Source organism: Garra rufa, chromosome 10 (genome assembly GCF_049309525.1).
Source record: "Garra rufa chromosome 10, GarRuf1.0, whole genome shotgun sequence".
Classification (NCBI taxonomy): domain Eukaryota; kingdom Metazoa; phylum Chordata; class Actinopteri; order Cypriniformes; family Cyprinidae; genus Garra; species Garra rufa.
Genome location: NC_133370.1, coordinates 644,526 through 662,027, shown reverse-complemented (window position 1 = coordinate 662,027; position 17,502 = coordinate 644,526). Strand labels below are relative to the sequence as shown.

General features: G+C 33.7%; 1 protein-coding gene across 1 annotated transcript in view; it reads left to right on the top strand.

The window, feature by feature from the left end:
- LOC141343773 (receptor-type tyrosine-protein phosphatase mu-like) overlaps window positions 1–17,502 on the top strand; it is a 107,517-nt gene that overhangs the window by 838 nt on the left and 89,177 nt on the right. Inside the window, exons 2-4 of the mRNA XM_073848416.1 lie at window positions 176–291; window positions 4,543–4,717; window positions 17,037–17,330. Coding sequence (XP_073704517.1) covers window positions 176–291; window positions 4,543–4,717; window positions 17,037–17,330 — 585 coding nt within the window. The remainder of the gene's footprint in view (window positions 1–175; window positions 292–4,542; window positions 4,718–17,036; window positions 17,331–17,502) is intronic.

Sequence of the window (17,502 nt, the reverse complement as noted above, 5' to 3'; positions counted from 1 at the left end):
GAAGAGCAGCTCAGATTGTCTAATGAGAATTTTTTGAGATCCTATTGAGATTTCGGACTTATTGTAAATTTTGCTAAGTTTGAGACTGAGATCTCATCTGACACTCAAGAGACTTTTGCAGTCTTTGTGCATGTGTTTTTATTGAACTAGAGTTCTCTGCTCTCTGTTTCTCCAGTGAACACGCCGCACTTCCTCCATATCAAAGGCGTGGAGGTGAACGCCAGACAGACGGCCACGTTTCACTGCACCGTCAACGGAGAATGGAGAGACAACTTCAACCTCTGGCTGCAGGTCAGATGCTCACACCAACTGTAAATTATCACTGAAATTGTAATGAAGATGCGTCTGGATTCGTGTGTGTTGATGACTAATGAAGAGGTGGCGGCTCATCCCGTGATTTCGGTCAGAATCCGCTCTATCCGGTCTGAATGTCCCGCCGCAGAGCACCTCATTAAACCCAGAGGCTCGTTTACAGCCTCATCTGTCCGCTGGGACGCGTGGCGGTTCAGCATCATTACAGTTTACTGAGTTTAATGAAGCTAGAGTTGAGTTTGGCTTTCTTCTCTGCCGTGTCTGAGCATTTGGCTGTTTAAATCAAACACAGGAGCTCTGATCGGTTCAATGCTGGACATGTTGAAGCTGCAGAACATTCGCAAACAACAGAGAAAACAGCTGTAACTTCCTTCATTCTGTCAGTATTTTTGTTTGCATTTCTAGAAAAAAACATCACATTTACATTTGCTTCTGCAGAATTATCTAATCTGATTTGTTTACAAAATATATATCTTAATTTTAAGTTCATTGTGAAATGTGCAGAAACCTCACTAAATTTGATGAGATATATGGATAAAACAAAATTAAAAAAAAAAAAGTACAAAAAAACTAAATAATTACAAAAATAAAACATTTATTATAGAATAAGAAAATAAGTTTAAATGTCTTACGCAGTAAAAAAAAGAATAAAATAATAGCTAGAATTGTTTTGTTTGAAAAAAAAAGTTGTAAATAAAATAACTTTTCATTCTTTCTCCTTCAAAATGTGTTTAATTCCATGTGTTACTTCGCATTTTTTTTATATGTAAACTATATTTTCAAACTTTTTCTGATTGAAAATTGTTTCAAAGTAAATTCTACATCAGTTTGGTTTGAATAAAATGCACATTATGTAGATATATAATGAAAAAAAGCAATTTCTTAGCCATAAATTTGTAAATAAAAATGATTTTATTTCATAAAGATGAAGCTTATATTAATTTTTTAAAGCTTTTTTATTTATTTTTGTATTGTGATTTTTTTTTTTAATGACAGTTTTAATGTATGTCGGGGTTTCCCAAATAACAAATAACACTTAATAACAAATAACAACAATATAATAATAATAAAAAGTTTGATTGTTGGAGCTTAATGTTTTACAAGAAAATACTGCTTCAAATTTTCACATTTAATTCAACGCTATTATCTATTTCTATAATTAATTGTAAAATTTACTAGCAATTTCTGAGTGAAAATTGTTTAAATGTAAGTTCTATACAAACATTTTTTGTAATCCGGTTTTGATGTTCTGTAGATATATGTGACCTTGGACCACAAAACCAGTCATAAAGGCCAATTTTTTTTTTTTGATTGAGATTTATACATCATCTGAAAGCTAATAAATAAGCCTCCCATTGATGCATGGTTTGTTAGAGATACAACTATTTGAAAATCTGGAAGGTGCAAAAAAAATCAAAATACTAAGAAAATCCCCTTTGAAGTTGTTCAAATGAAGTTCTTAGCAATGCATAGTACTAATCAAAAAATAATTTTTGATATATTTATGGTAGGAAATTTACAAAATATCTTCATGGAACATGATCTTTATATCCTAATGTATTTTTGGCTATTACTACAAATATACCTGTGCTACTTAAGACTGGTTTTGTGGTCCAGGGTCACATATAGTGAACTCATAAATTAATTAATTAATTAATTTATTTATTTATTTATTTATTTATTTATTTATTTATTTATTTATTTGTTCGTTCGGGACAGTGCACATTAATGAACAATCTAACATTTCTGTACAGACTGTAAATGAGCCAGGTTGTAGCATAAATGCTAATTTTCACCTGTAGTCCCGAGGCAGGAAAACAACAACATAAAAATAATACAACATAAAAGAACAGACAATATACATATATAAATGAAAATAAAATGTATTTTATAGCGATCGGGACTATAGTGCATCAGCAGTAGATGGGATGGACTCTTCCAGTGACCGAGAACAAACTAGTTTAGTTTAGTCAAGGCTCCTGTGTGGAGTGTGAGAGATGTTTAAGTTGTTTGTTAGCGTTCTCTCAGCCCGGCAGTTTGTCACTTAAACAAACACGTCCTCATTAACAGAGGAAAGAGATCCAGACATTAAGAGCAGAGTCCCTGATGACAGTAATGAAGAAATATCACTGACGAACAAATGGCCTCCATCTGCCTGCTGAACCGGCTGACAGCTGGAGGAACCGCACGTGTGTGTGTGTGTGTGTGTGTGTGTGTGTGTGTGTGTGTGCGTGTGTGTGTGTGTGTGTGTGTGTGTGTGTGTGTGTGTGTGTGTGTGCGTGTGTTCGTGTGTGTGTGTGTGTGTGTGTGTGTGTGTGTGTGTGTGTGTGTGTGTGTGTGTGCACTTGTGTAGCTATCTTTGTGAGGGCTGGTTTGAGCATTAGACCATCGGAATGAGGACAGTTTTGTAAAGCAAAGATATTTTGGCCGCTCCTCACTTTCTGAGACCCCTTTAAAGGCCTGTTTGAGGGAGACTTGGTTTTTTGGGATCAGGTTACAATTGGGTAAAGGTTAGGTTTAGGGTAAGGGTTTGGGTGAGGCATTTAGTTCTGATGGGTAGGTTTAGGATAAGGAGCTAGAGATTGCATTGTGTCAATGTGTGACCTCACAAATATAGCTATACAGTGACTGTACACATAAACTCATTCATCCCCCAAACATCTATAAAGACTTCTACACACTTTACACACCAAGAGAGTGAGTGAGTGAGCAAGTAAGTCTGTGAGTGAGCGAGCGAGTGCATGAGCAATGAATGTCTGAGTGAGTGAGTTTGTGAGCAAGTGAGTGTGTGTGGGTGTATGAGCAAGTGTTCATGTACCTGAGCGAGTGAGTGTGAGTGAGTGTCTGAGCGAGTGTGCAATTGCATGCACAAGTAAGTGTGAGTGAGCAAGTCTGTGGGTGAGTGTGTAAGCGAGTGTGCTAGTGCACGAGTGAGTGTGTGAATGTGCAAGCAAGTGTGCGAGTGCGTGTAAGTGTGTCTGAGTGTCTGAGTGTGTGTGTGTGTGTGTGTGTGTGTGTGTGTGTGTGTGTGTGTGTGTGTGTGTGTGTGTGTGAGAGAGTGCATGGATGAGTGAGTGAGTGTGCAAGTGCGTGCATGAGTGAGAGAGTGAGTGTGCATGTGTGAGTGAGCGAGTGACTGAGTGTGCGTGTGTGAGTGAATGAGTGAGCATGTGTGAGTGAGCAAGTAAGTCTGTGAGTGCGTGTGTGTGTGTGTGTGTGTGTGTGTGTGTGTGTGTGTGAGAGTGAGTGTATATGCGCATGTCGCAAGTGTGCAAGTGCGTACATTACTAAGTGTCCAAGTGTGATTGTGTGAGCATGTGAGTGTGCATGTGTAAGCGAGTGAGTGAGTGTCCAAGTGTATGTGGGTGAGTGAGTGAGCGAGCGTGCATGTGTGTGCATGAGTGAGTGTGTGTGATCATGTGAGTGTGCGAGCGAGTGCTTGAGTGAGTGTGAGTGAGCGAGTGACTGAGTGTGCAAGTGTGTGCATGAGTGAGTGTGTGAGCATGTGAGTGTGCGTGTGTGAGCGAGCGAGTGAGTGTCCAAGTGTATGTGCGTGAGTGAGCAAGTGTGCACGAGTGTGCATGAGTGAGTGTGTGAGCATGTGAGCGAGCGAGTGTGCGTGTGTGAGCGAGTGAGTGAGTGTCCAAGTGTATGTGGGTGAGTGAGTGAACGAGCGTGCACGTGTTTGCATGAGTGAGTGTGTGTGATCATGTGAGTGTGTAAGCGAGTGCTTGAGTGAGAGACTGAGTGAGCGAGTGACTGAGTGTGCATGAGTGAGCGTGTGAGCATGTGAGTGTGCGTGTGTGAGCGAGCGAGTGAGTGTCCAAGTGTATGTGCGTGAGTGAGCAAGTGTGCACGAGTGTGCATGAGTGAGTGTGTGAGCATGTGAGCGAGCGAGTGAGTGTCCAAGTGTATGTGCGTGAGTGAGCAAGTGTGCATGAGTGAGTGTGAGAGCATGTGAGTGTGCGAGCGAGCGAGTGAGTGTGCGTGTGTGAGTGAGCGAGTGAGTGTCCAAGTGTATCTGCGTGAGTGAGCAAGTGTGCACGAGTGTGCATGAGTGAGTGTGAGAGCATGTGAGTGTGCTAGCGAGCGAGCGAGCGAGTGAGTGAGCGAGCGAGCGTGCAAGTGAGTGTGAGCTTGTACTGTATGTGTGTGTTTATGTTGAATGTATATTTTATTTGTCTAAATGACTCCTCACTGATCATCTGCTCTTCTGTCTGTGGTCTGCAGGGTATCGGCGGTCGTGAAGCTCCCATGAAAGCAACCAAACCGTGGAATAACCAGCGCTTTATCGGCATGTTTGATGTGGTGAACACGACCAAACAGGATTCTGGCCGTTACAGATGCATCGTCCACTCCAACATGGGCGTTGGAGTGTCCAACTATGGAGAGCTGACCATCAAACGTGAGTCAACTAAACTAAACCTTTACCCAATTATAACCCGATCCCTAAAACCAAGTCTTGACCTTCAAACAGACCTTTAAAGGGGTCTCAGAAAGTGAGGACCGGCCAAAATGTCCTCACTTTGCTCACTTCACTCGGATCCTCATAAAGATAGCTTTACAAGTGCACACACGTATTGTTTGGACACCCACACACAGACAGACACTCATACATCAGCATCAGTGGCCTGTTGCATGAATCTATTCCAACAAACTTATCCGACCAAACAAATCCAGCCTGGTTTACATCAAGTTCAGCAGGCTCACAAATCTTAATATTAATGTTATATTATGTCCAGAGTTTGTGAATAGTTCTCTAAGAGAGCATCACTAAACACAAATTTCAAATGCAAAAACTGAGGTTAATGTTTATTGATCGATGTAATAATGAATGAGGTTTTCATGTCTTTCTGAGGATGTGAGTTCGTGTGAAGGACGGTGTGCAGCTCCTCCACAGACGGAGGGATCTGAAGCAGAAGCGTGTGCTGAGGAGATTGATGTGTGTTTTATGTTAATGTCTCTCGCGTGTGTTTGGCGGTAAGAGTCGCCCTTGACCGCGGCTGTGTTTTTACGGGTTGGTAGTCCCACGCAGCCCTTCAACAGTCATTTGATATGAATTTATGGCGCGGCCGCATCTGAATCCTCGTGTGTTCTCCGCTCTCCGGCGCGGTAATGGCCTTCAATATTTCTTTAGCTCTTTCTGTGTCTCTCTCGCTCAATTGAATTTATGTTCCTGTAGTTTTTACCTCACAGCTTTATGTGATTGATTGGTTTAATCCCGCCTGTTCGGACAGAGAGCTGTCAATCACGTTCAGAGGCTCCGCCCTGAGGCCAGACGACAAGCCTTTTGCTAGACATTTAATGCACTGCAAATAAATTTTGTTCTTCTTGTTCTTGTTTTATGTTACATGTTTTATATTGTAACTTTTATAATTTATTTTAAACTTTTCATAGTTTTTTTTATTTAATTAACATTTTTTTATTTGATAAACACTAAACAGTACACAGCGTTGATTCCTGAGTTAAACTGTAGAGCTACATAAACCTTTTTTCATTTTTGTCATTTTGTCAGTTTTTAGTAATGTTTAATAATTTATTTTGAGCTTTTCATAAATATTTTTGTATTTTTCATGTTTTATACTATAACTTTTATCATTGAATATTTTTTTATTGAATAAACATTAACATTTTACAGTGTTGATTCCAGAGTTAAATAATTTTGTTTTTATACAATAACTTTTAGCATTTATTTTAAACTTTTGATAGTTTTTTATTTAATAAAAATGTATTTAATAAACATTAAACATTTATTTTATTTAATAAACATTAAACAGTACAGCATTGATTCCAGACTTAAATTGTAGATTTATAACAGTATTTCTTCTTTTTTTTTCAATTTTGTAGTTTAAAATTTTTTTTGGTAATGTTTAATATATTTTGAACTTTTCATAGATATTTTTATATTTTATGTTTTTATACTATAACTTTTATCATTTATTTTAAAATTTTGATAGTTTTTTTTTTTATGTAATTACCATTAACATTTTATTTATTTAATAAACATTAAACAGTACAGCATTGATTCCAGAGTTAGATAGTAGAGCTACATAACAAAACTTTTTCATTTCTGTCCTTTTATAATTTTTTGTAATGTTTAATAATATATTTTGAACTTTTCATACATATTTTTAGATTTTGTTTGTATACAATAACCTATATAATTTATTTTAAACTTTTGATAGTTTTTTTAATTTTTTCTAGTAAAAAATATTTTAATATTTTTTTCAATATTATTTTTCATACTATAGATTGTATAATATGTTTTATAGTGTATAGTTAACTTTTTAACACAAATTATAATATTTGTAAAATAATCAGCATTTATTAATTTTACACAGATGCTGATACACACAATTTCATCTGATTTATTCAGTGTTTTTGTACAGCACTTTACTTGTGTCCTGCTGTGATTTGAATTCATTTCTCTGCTCTGATTTACAATATTATTGTGGTTTCTGCTCTGTGTTTGTCAGGCAGGTGTGTTACTGAAACAGGTCACAGCTGTCCACCGTCCTAAAATCATCACACACACACACACACACACACACACACACACACACACACACACACACACACACACACACACACACACACACACACACACACACACACACACACACACACTCATATAAATGTGTGAGTTGTGGGTCTCCTGAAGCAGAATTACTGTGTCTGATCGTGTCAGCTGGCTCGTTTCTGCTGTTAATCTGCAGTTTTACTCTCTAAAGCCTCTAAAGCCCATGCTTCGAGTCTCTCATGCTTCAGTTTGCTGGTATTTACAGCTGCTGCTGTGTTTCTGCTCAATGGGACAAACACACCACACACTCTCACACTTTGGTTACACTGGCTTCTTATAATTTGATAACTTAAAAAATATATTTTATACTGTATTTTATTTATTTATTTATACTGTACTACATAAATGTAATAATTTTATACATATGTATAGATAAATAGTTATACATAAAATGTTTTGTACTAACATTTTTGGCATTTTTGTTTTAATCTTTTATACTTATTTATTGTTTTAGTACTTTTTATACTAGTTATATAGTGAATTTGATATAGTTGATTTTTTATTGTTATACTGTATATATAACAATACCCTTTGCAGAATCTGTGAAAATTTGAATAATTTTAGAGAGATCAAACAAAATGCATGTTGTTTTTATTAAGTAGTGTCCTGGGTAAGATATTTTACGTAAAATAAGTTTACATATAGTCCACAAGACAAACTATCAAGAAAATTAAAATAAAAATTATTAAAGTAACCCCCTGCAAAAGTTTGGGAACCCTTGGATCTTAATACTTGTGTGGTTACCTGAATGATTTACGACTGTTTTGTTTTTTTGTTTAGTGATAGTTGTTCATGAGTCCCTTGTTTGTTCTGAACAGTTAAACTGAGCACTGCTCTTCAGAAAAATACTTCAGGTCCTGTAGATTCTTCAGTTTTCCAGCATCTTTGCATATTTGAACCCTTTCCAACAATGACTGTATGATTTTGAGATCCATCTTTTCACACTGAGGACAACTGAGGCACTCAAACACAACTATTAAAAAAGGTTCCAACATTCACTGATGCTCCAGAAGGAAACACAATACATTAAGAGACGGAAAATTCAAATTTTTGAATTTGAAGATCAAGGTAAATTGTTCTTAATTTGTCTTCCGGGAAACATGCGAGTATTTTCTGTTGCGTCCGAAGGGCAGTACTAAATGGAAAAAAAAAAACATATATATTCAAACAAAATAAGAAAAAAAAAAATCTACGTCTTCATTCTATTCAAAAGTTTTCACCCCCAGCTCTTAAAGGATAACTATTGCCAAAAAATGCAACCTGGGCTGTTTTTTTTTTTTTTTTTTTTTACTGTAAACGAGACAAACTTATATCTAAAAGCATAATTACATCAAACGAGCCATTTTTGAGATTGACCATGATTTCGTTTTGTGGTCAGTGGCCGGTGAATGGGAGTACAAGGGGCATAACTTTGAGCGCATCAAAACCGTTCAAAAGTTTGGGGTCAGTAGGACTTGTAATAGTCTTTAAAGGCGTCTCTTCTGCTCATCAAGGCTGCATTTATTTGATTAAAAATACAGGGAAAAAAAAGTAATATTGCAAAATGTTTTTACAATATAAAATAATGTTTGTAATTTTAACATACTTTAAAATAGAATTTATTCCTGTGATGATAAGCTGAATTTTATCAGCTGTTACTCCAGTCTTCAGTGTCACACGATCCTTCAGAAATCATTCTAATATACTGATTTATTATCAGAATGATCAATGTTGGATAATATCAACAGTTGTGCTGACAAATATTTTTTGGAACCTGTGATTTTTTTTTTTTTTTTCAGGATTCTTTCATGAATAATAAGTTTAAAAAGTACAGTGTTTATTCAAAATATAAATTTTTATAACAATGTAAATTATTTATTATTAACTTTTAATTATTAACTTAATACATCCTTGGTGAATGAAAGTATTAATTTCGTAAAAAAAAAAAAAAATGTACTGACCCCAAACTCTTGAACGGTAGTGTGTGTATATATATATATATATATGTGAGTGTGTGTGTGTGTGTGTGTGTGTGTGTGTGTGTGTGTGTGTGTGTGTGTGTGTGTACCTGGTATTCATCACGTTGAGGGGACCAAATGTCCCCACAAGGATAGGAATACCAGTAAATTTTGACCTTGTGGGGACATTTCTCAGGTCCCCATGAGGAAACAGGCTTATAAATCATGCACAATGAGTTTTTTTGAGGAAGTAAAAGTGTGCACAATCTCCTGTGAGGGCTAGGTTTAGGTGTAGGGTAGGTGTAGGGTGATAGAAAATACGGTTTGTACAGTATAAAAACCATTACGCCTATGGAATGTCCCCATAAAACATGTAAACCCAACATGTGTGTGTGTGTGTGTGTGTGTGTGTGTGTGTGTGTGTGTGTGTGTGTGTGTGTGTGTGTGTGTGTGTGTGTGTGTGTGTGTGTGTGTGTTGGTGTGCGTTTGTGACAGCGGTATTTGACTTCATCAGATGAGCAGTAAATATGTGTGTGAATGCTGTGAGGAACTCATGTCGCTGTGAGCTGATGTGAAGCAGCGGTCGTGCGTGACGGATGTCTCTATAAAGCCGCTGCATCAAACGGCCTGTTAGTGGAGATCTGTGGCCTGCGGGTCACTGCAGATGAATGACCGTCTCTGAGAGGAAGCTGTGTGTGTCGTTCCTTCTCAAAGACACTGGAATACACACACACACACACACACACACACACACTTATCATAGTTATAATATAACTTATATTTTATAGTATATTTAATTTTTTTCTACTTCAGTACTGTATAAAATGAAAAAAAAAAAAAATCAATATATTTTTCAAAAGTTTTATTTTTGTACCTGTACTTGGTAAATTGGTTGTTTTTGTAAACATGTTTTATAGTATATTTTAAATGTACTTTTATACTTTGTTTATATGTGACCCTGGAGTCTTAAATAGCACAGGTATATTTGTAGCAAAAGACAAAAATGCATTGTATGGGTCAAAATTATTCATTTTTCTTTCATGCCAAAAATCATTAGGACATTAAATGAAGATCATGTTCCATGAAGATATTTAGTCAATTTCCTGCCTTAAATATATCAAAACTTAATTTTTGATTAGTAATATGCATTGCTAAGAACTTCATTTGGGCAACTTTAAAGGGGATTTTCTCAATATTTAGATTTTTTGCACACACAGATTCCAGATTTTCTTGGTTTTTCTCATTCTTATTTACCTAGTTTTCAGATGTATACTGTATGTCTCAATTAAAAAAAAAAAAAAAAACGTATTTTGGTTTTGTGGTCCATGGTCACATGTTTTATAGTGTATTTTAAACTTTTGATTTTTTTTTTAACTTCATACTATAACTTTTATATTTTTTATAGTAGTTTTTTATACTTTAGTATCTTTTACATTTATGATATTAATGAAGCTTCCAAAATCATAAGAAATATATTTCCAGTGTAGAAAGTGATGTCTGTTTTTATGAGCACTGAGCTTTGAACATATTTAGTAAATTTCCTACCGTATATCAACATTTAATTTAATTTAACTTAATTTAATTTAATAAAAGCCCAAAATACATTGTGTGGGTCAAAATGATGCCAAAAATCATTAGGATTTTAAGGTAAAGATCATCTTCCATGAACATACTATGTAAATGCACCACAATATATCAAAACTTAATTTCTGATTTGTAATATGCATTGCTAAGAACTTTATTTGGACAACTATAAAGTTGATTTTCTCAATATTTACATTTTTTGCACCCTCAGATTCTAGATTTTCAAATTTTTGTATTTATTCAGCTTGCAGGTGACGTATAAATCTCAAATTGAAAAAAAAAAAATGAATCCTTGTTACTGACTTTGTGGTTCAAGGTCACATATATTCTATATAACTTCATTTGGACAACTTTAAAGGCGATTTTCTTAATATTTTGTTGTATCTCGGGCAAATATTGTCCTATCCTACCAAACCATACAACAATGGAAAGCTTTATTTTTTTTTAGAAATGACCCTTATGATTGGTTTTGTGGTCCATGGTCACATATATTTTTTGGATATTTTATAGTGTATTTTAAACTTTTGTGTAAGTTTTTTAAAAATACTTTTCATACTATAACTTTTACACTGCAAAACAATGCTTTTCTCACTTAGATGATTTGTCTTGTTTCCAGCCAAATTTTCTAAAAGTTCTTAAATCAAGAAGGATTTCCTAGACAAATAAAAATAATTTTCTTGTTTTCAGAAAAAAACAAGTCAAAATGAAGTGAGTTTTTGCTTAGAACAAGCAAAACAATCCGCCAATGGGGTAAGAAAAAAATCTAATTTCAAACAGAAAACAAGATTATTTTTCTTACCCATTGGCAGATTATTTAGCTCGTTTCAAGCAAAAACACACTTAATGTTGACTTGTTTTTTTTTTCTGAAAACAAGACAATTATTATTACCCATCTAGAATATCGAATTTTAAAATATTTTGGCTGGAAACAAGACAAAAAATCTAAGTAAAAAAAACAATTTTTTGCAGTGGAAAAATTATAGTATGAAAAGTATTTAAAAAAAAAACCATACACAAAAGTATAAAATACACTTCAAGACATCAAAAATATATAATATGTGACCATAGACCACAAAACCAGTCATAAGTAATTTTGTTTTTAAATAAATAAGCTTTCCATTGTTGTATGTTAGGTAGGATAGGACAATATTTGGCCGAGAAACAACAAAATATCGAGAAAATTGCCTTGAAAATCTGCGGTGTATACACTGTAAAAAAAAAAAAAAAAGGCGTAAAATTTACGGGAAAACCCTGGCAGCTGTGGTTACCAGAGTTTTACTGTAAAAAATACGGTAGCAATGTTTTACATTTTACGGTTTTCACTTAAATATACAGGTAAATACCGTAATTTCTGATTTTTACTTTTTTACTGATATAATAATGATGTACCAACCTTTTGAAGTACTAAAATCTGTTTTGTACCTTTGCAATACACTGATAACCACCAAAAGCAGGTGGAGATGACAGCATCACATGATCAACCAAAGCCCATAACAAGGAGATTTTAAATAATAGCATATATAGAAGGTGCACAGTGTCATTCACACAAACACTAAACACCACAACACACATAAAACTGATTTAATGCAAAAAACATTAATTTAACAGCATTATATGTAACATATAACCCTAATGTACAAAATCTAATAAGAAAAAGTTATTTCCACAAAAAACATCAAATAAAAAAAAGAAACACAGGGAATTCTGGGAATGTCGGTTATTCACTGTAAATTTTACATTCTTTTTCACTTCAAAAAACGGTATACTGCCGTAAAATTACATGCAATGTCCAACACAGTTTTTCACCGTATATAGAAGGGGAACTTACTGTTTTAAGGGGAAAAACCATTTCACAGGTATTTACCGTAGCATTTTTACAGTTTTTTACCGTTAAATTCACGGCCATTTTTTACAGTGAGTAGTTTATTATACTTTAGTATTTTTGTAATTAACAAAGCTTCCAAAAACATAAAGACTTTTTCAATACAGAAAATGAGGACTGAGTAATTTGACGAAGGTTCAGCACATTCTGTTGAATATAGCGAGCGTGACGTCTGTTCTTCACTTTGTGTGATTAATCTGTGTGTAATTGGAGTTCAGACACACTTCTCTTCATTCATGAGTTCAGAGGTCAATATCTTTCTAAAATTACAGACAGTGAAAATGGAACAGAGCCTGAATAAGACAAGGTTCATCAGGTTGTTCTGAGAGCTGTCTGAGTTCTTCTGTCCCGCTGTGATCGTGGCGTCAGGATTACGCGGTTCGTTTGAGGTGCTGTTTAATTGGCAGCTGATTTGTGGAGGATTATGGGTATTTTAGGGGTGACGGAGGGTTGTCCATCTGCAGTCGCAGACACACATGAACATGAACATGAAGACGCCGTCTCTCTGTCTCTCAGGCGTTGTGTGTTTCTTCATGAGGTTGTGTTTTTCTGGTCTGACTGATTGTGAGTGTCTGCAGTAAATATGATGCTGATCTTTTATTCCTGGTGTTGCGGTGTCTGTATTTCAGCTGCTGTCGCCGCAGGCGTGAGACTCTGCAGATGAGATCAGATCAGTTTTCATGTCTTCATCAATACTCATATCCGGACCGACCGCAAACAACAAACTCAAAGGCTATAAATATGATAATTGTGATCATTTACACTTGAACAAGATGCTTTTGTTTTACTAAAGGGCATCTACTACTTCTTTTTTATGGTAGTTTTTACTTTTTATAGAATTATTTGTGACCCCCAAGCACAAAACCACTCTTAAGTAGCATGGTTATATTTGTAGCGATAGACAAAAATATGTTGCGTGGGTCAAAATAATTTTTCTTTTATGCCAAAAAATCAGTAGGATATTGAGATTATGTTCCATGAAAATATTTTGCAAGTTTTCTACCATGAATATATCAAAACTCAATTCTCGATTAGTAATATGCATTGCTAAGAACTTCATTTGGACAACTTTTTGGTGATTTTCTCAGTATTTTGATTCTTTTGCACCCTCAGATTACAGCTTTTTAAATAGTTGTATCTCAGTCCAAAAAACATCAATGCGCTGGAAAAAATACATTTCTTACTAAGGATTTTCTAGACAAGTAAAGATTGTTATGTTTTTAGAAAAAAAAAATAGTCAAAATTAAGTTTTTGCTTGAAACAAACTAAATAATCTGCCAATGGGGTAAGAAAAATAATCTTGCTTTCTGTTTGAAATACTTTTTTTTCTTACCCCATTGGTAGATTATTTAGCTAGTTTGAAGCAAAAACACACCAAATTTTAGGATTTTTGTTTAGGATTCTTTGATAAATAAAACATTAAAAAGAGCAGCATTTATTTAAAATAGAAAACTTTTGTTCAAAGTTTGGGGTGAGTAATTTTTATTTAAATTTTATTTTTATTCAGCAAGGATGTGTTAAATTAATAAAAATAGTGATAAAGACTTATATTGTTAGAAAATATTTCTATTTTGAATAAATTCAGTTATTTTTTAATTTTTTATTCATCAAAGAATCCTGAAAAAAGTATCACAGGTTCCAAAAAAATATTAAGCAGCGCAACTGTTTCCTACATTGATAATAAAAGTAATAAATCAGTATATTAGAATGATTTCTGAAGGATCATGTGACACTGAAGACTGGAGGAATGGCTGATAAAAATTCAGCTTTTCATCACAGAAATAAATTACATTTTAAAGTATATTAAAATAAAAAAATGTTATTTTGAATTGCAATAATATTTCATAATTTTTTTCTGAATTTTGGTTATAACATAAGAGACTTAAAAAAAACATTAAAAATCTTATTGATCCCAAACTCTCAAAATGTAACTGCTTTGAACTTCATATCTTTTTTTTTAAACATAAACTACACAGTCTAAACTTTGATTAACTTTTAAATTAACAGAAAAATGTGTTTGGCATACACTTTTATCCATATGACGTACATTGCATTTAATCTGTACATTTTACTAGGTCCATGCATTTCCTAAATATTAAACCAGTAATCTCAAGGCTGCTAGAGTCACGATTTACTGTTTTTGATTATGCAGGAATTATTTTATTTATTGATTGATTTTAAACTATAGAAGTGAATCACAGTGGTGCTATATTTATTTCACTGCACAAAATGTCACACAGGGCTGTCTGGAGGACTCTTGACAGATGATTCACATGAATCAGTGAGTCTTCCCAGCATTAGATGGATAGAAGAACATTCAGGAGAACATGTTGACATTCTCAGTCCTGTTTTAAGAACATGAGCTGATAAAAACAGCAATGCCACTGTTCTGTCAAAGAAAAAATAGTTACTGCACATGCAAAAGATTTTGAAAACTGTCACATTGCTAAAAATTTGATTTGTTCAGATGTGTGTCTTGTTTTTCAGTACAAATATCTAAACGTTCTTAACGTTCTTAGACGCCAAACGACTTAAGCGTTCTTTTCTGAGAAATGCATGAATAATGAATGAGTTTTTGCTGAAAACAAGAAAAATTATCTGTCAGTGGGGTCAGAAAAATAGACGAATTTTTCTGGCCCCATTGGCAGATGTTTAGTCTTGTTTCAAGCATGAGCTTACTTCATTTTAATGCATTTTTTAGAAAGCAGTATTAATGTCTTAACAATAGTTTGCTTTAAGATATTATTATGGATTATGGACTTGTATTTTAGCTGGAAGGTACAGATAGTCAACTTTTTATCTTGTAATTTTGGTTTAAATCATAATTATGACTGTCATAATTTTAATTTATCTCAAAATGTTGATTTAAGTCATCATTTTGACTTTTTATCTCATAATTTTGGTTTAAGTAAGTCATAATTAAAAAAAATGTTCTCGTAATTTTGGTTTAAGTCATAATTTCAACTTTTTATCTTATAATCTCAACTTTGTCATCTTTTCAATTTATCTCAAAAATTTCAAATTTTAAGTCATAATTTCTACTTTTATCTCATAATTTTGGTTTAAGTCATAATTTTGACTGTCATAATTTTAATTTATCTCAAAATGTTGAATCAAATCATAATTTCAACTTTTTATTTTATAATCTCAACTTTGTCATCTTTTCAATTTATCTCAAAAATTTCAAATTTTAAGTCATAATTTCTACTTTTATCTCATAATTTTGGTTTAAATCATAATTTTGACTGTCATAATTTTAATTTATCTCAAAATGTTGAATTAAATCATAATTTCAATTTTTTATTTTATAATCTCAATTTTGTCATCTTTTCAATTTATCTCAAAAATTTCAAATTTTAAGTCATAATTTCTACTTTTATCTCATAATTTTGGTTTAAATCATAATTTTCACTGTCATAATTTTAATTTATCTCAAAATGTTGAATTAAATCATAATTTCAACTTTTTATCTTATCTCAACTTTGTCATCTTTTCAATTTATCTCAAAAATTTCAAATTTTAAGTAATAATTTCTGCTTTTATCTCATAATTTTGGTTTAAGTCATAATTTTGACTGTCATAATTTTAATTTATCTCAAAATGTTGAATTAAATCATAATTTCAACTTTTTATTTTATAATCTCAATTTTGTCATCTTTTCAATTTATCTCAAAAATTTCAAATTTTAAGTCATAATTTCTACTTTTATCTCATAATTTTGGTTTAAATCATAATTTTCACTGTCATAATTTTAATTTATCTCAAAATGTTGACTTAAATCATAATTTCAACTTTTTATTTTATAATCTCAATTTTGTCATCTTTTCAATTTATCTCAAAAATTTCAAATTTTAAGTCATAATTTCTACTTTTATCTCATAATTTTGGTTTAAGTCATAATTTTGACTGTCATAATTTTAATTTATCTCAAAATGTTGACTTAAATCATAATTTCAATTTTTTATTTTATAATCTCAATTTTGTCATCTTTTCAATTTATCTAAAAAATTTCAAATTTTAAATCATAATTTCTGCTTTTATCTCATAATTTTGGTTTAAGTCATAATTTTGACTGTCATAATTTTAATTTATCTCAAAATTAAATGTATTCATAATTTCGACTTTTTATCTCAAAGTCATAAATTTAGACTGTCGTAATTTCAATTTATCTCAATTTCAACTTTCAAATCATAATTCGACTTTGTCATAATTTTAATTTATCTCAAAATTCTGACTTTTTAAATCATAATTTCAACATTTTACATCATAATTTTGATTTTTATCTCATAATTTGACTTTTTAAGTCATTATTTCTACTTTAAAGCACGTTATTGCATCACTGTCTCACCAATAGATCCTCTGCATTGAATGGGTGCCGTCAGAATAAGAGTCCAAGCATCTGATAAAAAATATCAAAGTAATCCACACCACTCCAGTCCATCAGTTGACATCTTGAGAAGACAAAAGCTCAAACAAATCTGTTGGTTAGGGTTAGGATAGGTGTTTTTAACTGAAAAAGTGGTCTGGTTTGAATCAGGAGAGAAATCTGGACAGATCAAGCACCGTTTACAAGCCAAAACAGCTCTAAACAAATATGTGACTGGATTTTGATGTGAGAAACAACAGGAGATTGACTTCCACTGGAGGAAGCGTTATTGCGGATTTTGGACCTGGTTTTTACTTGGAATTTTTGCTGTAATTCCATTCTTATTCATTATAAATGTCTTGTCTGTTCTCTCAGAGCCGCCGGTTCCCATCGCTCCTCCTCAGCTCATGGCGGTCGGAGCCACGTACCTGTGGATCCAGCTGAACGCCAACTCCATCAACGGAGACGGGCCCATCATCAACCGCGAGGTGGAGTACCGCACCGTCTCCGGCACCATGTACGACCTGCAGCCCGTCGATAAAACCTCACACAAGATCGGCCACCTGGACCCCGACACGGAGTACGAGATCAGCGTGCTGCTGACGCGGCCCCTGGATGGAGGAACAGGGGCCCCGGGGCCACCACTGAGAGCACGCACCAAATGCGCAGGTAACCGCAGTCGTCTTTCGATGTTGAGTCTGATTAATGCTGATATAACAGAAGAAGGGATTTTAAAGGGACAGTACTGTCTTCATTTACTGTCCTTCATGTCACTCCAAACCTGGGGGAGTTTCCTTCAGTTCTTCTGTGGAACATAAATGAAGATATTCTGACAAATGTT